The 7,612-nt window shown below is 42.9% G+C and overlaps 1 protein-coding gene across 2 annotated transcripts; it reads right to left on the bottom strand.

The window, feature by feature from the left end:
- Positions 1–1,139: 1,139 nt before the first annotated feature.
- On the bottom strand, positions 1,140–5,229 carry BEH4 (BES1/BZR1 homolog 4). Of its 2 annotated transcripts, XM_089146443.1 has the most exons (3): positions 4,660–5,229; positions 1,826–2,589; positions 1,140–1,720 (listed from the first exon to the last, which is right to left on the bottom strand). In XM_089146443.1, exons 1-3 carry the CDS (start codon positions 4,873–4,875, stop codon positions 1,717–1,719), a joined length of 984 nt encoding a protein of 327 aa, XP_089002569.1. In that variant the 5' UTR covers positions 4,876–5,229; the 3' UTR covers positions 1,140–1,716. The 2 variants fall into 2 exon arrangements, with proteins under 2 accessions (XP_089002569.1, XP_089002570.1); XM_089146444.1 differs by lacking the exon at positions 1,140–1,720 and having other exon boundaries at positions 1,822–2,589.
- Between the last annotated feature and the right edge of the window lie 2,383 nt (positions 5,230–7,612).

The raw sequence follows: 7,612 nt of genomic DNA on the forward strand, positions 1-7,612 counted from the left end.
CAGTTACCTTGTTGCAGTGGCTGAGTTGGGTTTTCGTGTTATACTGGTCCCTCCTCATCAATCCTTCATTAATACAAAAGGAAACAAGAGAAACTCTATTCAAAGTGCAGCCTCTTCAAGCATGTCAAAGGATCCAGATTCCGAATGAGAGCCCTTCAAGCCGATGTTGCTTGGGTGCTGAGTAGTTAATGCGTAATACCTACAGCATAAGACCGAGATTTCAAGCACGATCATCTGTTTTTGAAGAGTGTGAAAACAATTTTTTGCGAAACGGCCAAATTTTTGGTGTTATTGTCATTGGAATTAATGCTAAGTATACTTTTGGGTCCTCAAAGATCATTCAGCCAAAACCCAATAGCCAAGTTTAACCCCCTAGAAAAAAGAAAAAAAAACCAAGAGCCAACTCTCACTTTAACTAGATTAGATTCCTTCTGTCATCCAAGGCTTGGGACTTAAGGTCCAGTTGCTGTTAGTCAGAAGGTAACTGGTCCACCAGATGCATAAAAAAGAAAACGCCAGAGCTGAGCAAATTAGCTGTGCTAGCATGCTATCAAGTAACAAGGCAACTGTTATGACTTATGGGTCTACTCTTTAAGGCTTCAATCGACTTTCTTTCTTCCCTTTAATTTTTTTTTTATTTTGATGGGCAGCACTGTCTGGCAGTAGGGAGACTGTTACAGAGAATCGTCCCACATGTATATTAGACAACGAAAAAGAACCAAACACTCAAACGGCCACCACTAAGGCAACACAGACAATAATAAAAAGGTGAAATGGAGCACACTTGATCCAACTTTCATAAAAATTTAGGGTTCTTTTCCCATCGTTGAATGCCTAGGGCTCTAATGTCAGTAGAGTCCCCACAACATTTAAAAAAGGAATCGGCACTCACAAGACACACCTTCAAGTAAAGATTTTTACATCAAATGGCATTTGCCAAATTCCTTTTAGATGTTAACAATAATGGTCGGGCCCACTCCACCGATTTGTCGTCTACAAAATGCCTTTCTACTGTAGCAGTCTCTCCACCTTAATTAAATAATTTGCCTTTTAACCCACAAATCATAATCAGCTAGATTCCATTGACCAAGAATTCAAAGGAACGAAAGATGGGTTAAAGGAAATGGCAAGAGATGAAGAAGGGAACAAAATAAAATATACCACTGAAGAAAACTATCATACTAAAAATGGCGAAAGACAAAAGGCCAGACCTTCCAAATGCAATTGGAGTTGGCCGTTGAGGGTTAATGGATTTTTTTGCACAACCACCAAACATCCTTCTCAATGGCAAACCCGAAACTACAGACACTAATCAACATCTGTATGATGATCTTGGAATAAAATTGTAAAAAACGAAAACCGCGTGAAAAAAATTAAAAAAGAACTGGAGAGAAAAGGATGAAACCCCACCACCATAAACAATATAATTAAAATTTTTGGATAATGTGCGGGGAGATGGGACAGCCACTTCTACACTCTTGATGCATCCTTCCTCAAGTCTTCCAATCTCTCTACCAAACCCTTCCCCACCTCCAACAGTAGAATGATCACTGCATTTTGTTCATCTTTAATCTTTCTACCCTTTTCTCCGAAACCAAATTCTGATTGAGTAATACATGAATAACAAGTAAGCGGATCCATTTTCACAAAGAACCAGAAGCTAAAGCAAGAGAAGATGGACACTTCATATATCTCTTTCTTTCTCTCACGCCACCATTACCTGTGAAAACCAAAATTTAACCCACGACTTTCAGTATATGAAGGAAACATTAAAGCACTTATGTTTTCATTAAAGCAAACACCAAGTTCACACGGCAGCACCTACCTGGTCCTTGAGCTACCAAGAGTGAGTTCTAGGTCGTCCGATCCACATTCTTCATGGATCCTTTCTCCTTCCCAAGGCTTGACTAATCCAGTAGCGTTGCTTCCAAATGCAAACTCATCAGAGAACCCATCAGGCATAGGGACATCAGCAGTCTGGTCGGATCCTGCGGCTACGACAGGTGAGCATGTCCCACTTTGCCCAGGCGTCCACATGCGAGAGCCCCCACCAGCCATGGCTTCATCCTTGAAACCAAATGGGTTTGATGATACAAGGCTAAATGTAGGAGATGATGGTCCACCTTGAGGGAGCCGTATACCAGCAAGCCATCCAGAATCAGGGATGATCTGGCGTCCTGGGCTGGGCGGGGTGGATGATGGTAGGAAGGAGTAGTGATGTCCACCCCAAGCTGGACCAGCTGCTGGGTCATCCCAATCAGTCTTTAGCCGAGGTGTGCGGGCAGTTGGTGAGCTAAGTGGTGGGGTAACGGGGGCACTAATGGAGCCGCAGTGGATGAAAAGTTGGTGGGGAAGCTTGGAGGAAGAGGCGGAAGAAGATGAAGAAGAGAGATTTTTAAGCCATGGGATGAGTGAATTACCATCAGCAGTGGTATTGGCGTTGGCCGCATAAGAGGATGAGGCTGGGCTAGTAGGGAAGGAAGAAGGGCTTGGGTTGTACGATGCACATGGACTTGGGTGGTACGAAGAGCACGGACTTGCTGATGCCGACCCTCCAACCACGTCCATGCGCTCAAGAGGCTTGCATCCCTGTCAAAATAATGGAAAACAAGATACATTCAAATAAATCAAATAAAACAAAGAAAAGTCAGAAACATGCTTCAAGTGGGTTATAAATAACTTTGATCACATATCCTTTACAGGGTTTTAGAGAGAGATTTTAATTTCAGCTGGATTTCCAGCACATAACGTCTCAACTTTATCAGGCCAAAGAACCATTGTTTCAATTTGGCTAAAAGATCAACGAAACCTATAATTCCAAGTACGCATTCACATGTCTTTTCTTGAAAAACCAAGATCCTGGAAGAATTAATGGATCACATAATCGAACACGAAGACGCGTACCCACAAGTGGTCCCACCACATAGGCTATACTTATTTGATAGCCAGACAGATATCTCTGAGTGGGGCACGACACAAAAATCAGGCTAACTAAAACTCTGCAGCAAACCCAGTCAATTATCACTAAATGAGAAGGTAATGCCCTCTATGAGTCTATGCTATGCAGGTGATTTTTGGCTGTTCCACCGAAAGTAAAATAAGAAGTGGCAGGTACAACTAAAATTGTGATAAAGGCATTTCTGTACACACAAGAACTAAATAACTGAACCTGCTGTAATCACATGTCAAAACCCAGAAACTCTTTAAGACATCAGGATTTGGAATCCTAACCAGGCTAGAAATGGTAGATCAAGGATAATTCAAGGAAGGGGAATAGTGAGCCATTAGATAAAACACACGAGACAAGCAGATAGGGATAGGATACCTCTTAACAGCTAAAGCTGCTTTCTTGAACTGATGGCGTAACCGTAGATTACTCAAGACTAAACGGGAGGTAATGTCGATTGCTCGATTATGTCTGGCATGACACGAATCCCACGAGCGGTGATAGATGTAGGGTCACAAGCTGGCTTTGATGTGAATAAAATTCGTGAGCACTTTTCCCCAATATTCTAACATAATCCTTGTGCACTCTACAGCTCAAACCCCCAAAACTAGACCCGCTTTCGTGGGCAAATAGAAAATCAACCGGGAATCTCGCATGTATGCACGAATAAAGTACTGTCATTAATCGGCCACCGGAACCCTACATAGCTACATGCCTGAACACTAAAGTTACAAGAATAACCTTAAAAGACGTATAAGGTTGCTGACGTTACAACGCGAAGTTTCAAGGAACACTAGAAAAAGCCAAGAATGGATTCCAGAATTGCCCTCAGATTCTCACGAGAACTGAGAGCGATCGGAAGTCGGAATCTTTCCAAAAGAAGAACGCCGCAGAGGGGGCAGTGGTCCAGGAACATACAAAGGAGAGTAGGAGACTACATTGAATCTAGGAAGAAGAGGCGAAAATCCTCAAATGGCGAATCTATCCCTAATGAATAACAAATTTCTAGAATCTGGTAGGAATTCTGGGACATTTTTCTTGGCGATTCACGGGGTACTGTCGTCTTTCTCAGTCTCCCAAGACTTCTCTTTTGGATTGGTAGCTGTTCAGATTTCAGACCTCCGGGCTGTAATCTGTGTAAATTCAGAAGCACAGAATCTTTACGCTTCACGAGTCCAACAAGATATTTCACGATTGAAACAGATCCATCTAACGTGCGCCAGTACGCAAGACCAGCTCAGGAATCTAAGACGACTGATCCATAAAAGGAAATAGCAAAACAAAAGCAAAAGGGAAAAAATACCAGCGAAAAAAAACTGAAAAAGACGGTCATCACTTTGCAGGCTGACCGGAGAAGGGGAAGAAAGAAGCTAAAGTTAACTCCGGCGCATGTTAGCTGACTGTATAGCGAAAATGAACCGACAGATGCCGATTCACCAAGTTTCCCCTTAACACACGGTTTGGTATGAATTTTCAAACTAAAAATCAACAAAACGCGAAGGAGAAGGTTTTCCTAGGCAGGAAAGTCAAAAAAAAATGTGAGAAAATCGAAGGCGGATCCGGTATGCGATCCGTCTCGCTGTTGAACGAAGCAAGCTCATTTGAACTATCAGAAGCACAATGTTAACATGCGCCGGCCAAACGTAAAAACCTAAACCAGTTGATAACTTACAAATTAGATTAACAGAAAACGAATCGAACTCACTACTTACCTTTCTGTAGGTGGTGCCGTCTTCTTCCACAGTCCAACCGGCTTCGTTACAGAGAGCTTTCAAGACCTCATTGTTGTCACAGTGCTTGGGAAGCTTGTAGTTCCCATACATTCGCAGACCGGCATAGATTTTCGCCGCGATTGCTCGTCTTCTCCTCTCCCTTCTCTTGTTATTCTCCCTCTCCTTCCATGTCGGAAGTCTCGTTCCAGACGTCATGATTGAAGAAACTCGAATCAATTCTTCCCAAGACCACCAGGAATCAATTTAAGCACCTCAAGCTCGAGCTCAAGCGAAGCAGATCAGACACCAAATCCTTCAATTCTACACGGACAAGAGATCCGTGGCACTCCCTAGAGCTGAAAATTTTGTGCTCGATAGACCAGATCCATGGCTTTTGTGCAGATCCCTCGCCTAGTTTGAACAGTAAGAATGGAGAGAAAACCAGGGAAAGCAGATCAAAATCGCGGGAGACTCACACACAAAAACCGCTCGTAAAACAGGAAAAATGGTTTTTATTAGACCCAGAAATCCAAAAAAGTTCGTCGAATCCACGTATCAAATAAATGAGGGGTTGGATGAAAGGCTGGTGAGCTAAATAGCCCAGATGGTCTGAATAGCCCCCACTACATCCCTAAATATTACCATCTTTGCCATTATTAGTGCTTTACTTTGTTAACCGTTTAATTTAACCTACTTAAAACTTTGATTAAATCCGCCTAAGATATGGCTTTACTGGGAAGCTTGCATTGCGTGAGAAGCAGAAATTGAAACAGGAGATAACACCACAACACGCGGCGTTATTCATGTGATTAATTTTTCACTGCGAGGAGAACTAGAATGAGGGTATAAAAGATATTTCAAACGTAGAAAGAGACAACCGGCGCAACTGCCATGAGGGTATAACGGACAAAGTTTCACTCCCACAACCCTTGACAAACACTTGGCACGTTTCTGTCAGAGTCTCCGTTTTGTACAGGAAAACGGGGGTGGGGGGGGGGTGAGCAATGACTTGACTGAAGACGGCTGAGGGTTTGGGCGAAAAAGAAGACGGCTGAAGGGACGATTGTGGGGGTCCACCTTTGTATACGTGTCAATGGATAAGTGGTCAAGCATGTGTACGAGGGAAACGTCGGTCTGAAGTCGGAACACCGCCCAGCTGCTGCTCTGCGGCGTGAGGCCGCACTGTCAGCGTGTGGGCGGCGCACGATTATGCGGCCTACGGTCTCTTCACCCACTTAACTTAACTGCCCTTTCACGTGCCAAACCCCCACTCACTCGAGTCCACTCTGCCTGTGGCGCTAGAGTCGCTTCCAACGTTGAGAGGTGGAGATAGAGATAGAAAGAAAGGAAGATCGAAGAAGGCAGGCAGGCACGAGTGGGACCCACGAGCCACGACACGAAAGACTTAACCAATCGCACGTGCAACAGCTCCGCGGACGTGAGAGGGTGAGACCGGTCAGCGCTTAACTGGATTGCATTCTATCCCTTGATGTCCGCGGCCGTTTCCCACTACTTTCTACTCACGGGTTTGTCCGGTCGTCGGTTCCTTCTTCATGACTTAATATTGGTGGATCCCACAGAAGGAGGGTATTCTGGGGTTTTTCTAAATCGGCCGATTAAACTTTCCGAATTGCAATTCTGCGAATTTGCGTGGAGAAAGCTAGAGAGAGAGAGAGAGAGAGAGAGAGCAGAGACTGGAGAGAGTGTGAACTGTGAAGGAGGTGGTGGTGGGGACCACCCATAGTAGGAAGCTAATGATCTAAGTAGTGTGGGGTCACATGCATGCAACCCGATATGCCCGCCACCCACGAGGCATATCAATTGTGTGTTTATTATGCCTTATCACTTATGACTTATGGGGATCACCAGACAATGACCACAATGTCCCTTTCAGGTCTCATGAGGGTATTTTAGTTATTTCAGGATTCTAATAAAGCGTTAGGGGGAAATTTCCTGAGGATGTGGAGCGCAATGACGTGTCGACTTCTGCCTTTTTTGAATTTAATTATCTAATATAAACATACTCCTCCAACCAATAAAATGTCAGAGAAAAGTATATTTTAATTCTGAAAAAAGTGGGGGATAATAGAGATATTTTTATATGGAAACGGGACCATTAGAAGAAGAGTAATGCAAAGAAAGAAGCTTTGAAGCTGAGGTCCACAGGATCTTATCCGTCCAAATTTGTAATTTTAAAAAGGATGGAAAATACAGGATCATGACATGGGGAGTGATCCATGATCCATGATCCATGATCCATCGTTACGTTTCATTCGGGTGGCTCTCATGCATCAATTATGGATTCAGAGGCAAGACACGGTTTCTCAGTGCCCCTGTGCACCAAGTGCATGAACTTGCACCATTTTGTGTGTGTGTGAGAGATATGAGAGAGAGAGAAAAGCAAAGGAGGAAAAGGGTTAAAGTGTGATATGTTTTATGATCAACAAAGCACAAGTGCACCACATTCTACTGTCGAGCAAGTGTTGGATGAGTCCTATTTCTTTATCCTCAATAATCCTATGTTGATACTCTTATATATTTAAGAAAATTTCATTTTATCAGTGTTTAGAGGTAGGTCATTCTTCCTAAATGTTCAACGATGTGTTTAATTTTTATTTTCAAAGACAAAAAAATTTATTCCATTAAGTGGGGGCCGATTCACCCTCTACGCACATTAACTTAGCGTAGAAAACGCACGTTATATAATAAAAACTAACCAATAAAGTTTACCAAAAGAAAAGGAACTAACCAATGGTGTGATAAGTCTAAATGTGGTATTAAGTGGATCCCCAAGTCATTATCTAGCTCATTAACCATTCCATTGGACAACCCTTATTTGCACTCTCAACTTTGGATGGTTAATAAATCACTTAGACTTATGAACTCTTGAGTGATGACCACTTTCCATTTTTTCATTTTCTTATTTTTTTTGTTTTCTTGGTTCAGTCAAACT

This window comes from Hakea prostrata, chromosome 2 (assembly GCF_041222555.1).
Source record: "Hakea prostrata isolate BN-2017 chromosome 2, UWA_Hpros_2, whole genome shotgun sequence".
NCBI lineage: Eukaryota > Viridiplantae > Streptophyta > Magnoliopsida > Proteales > Proteaceae > Hakea > Hakea prostrata.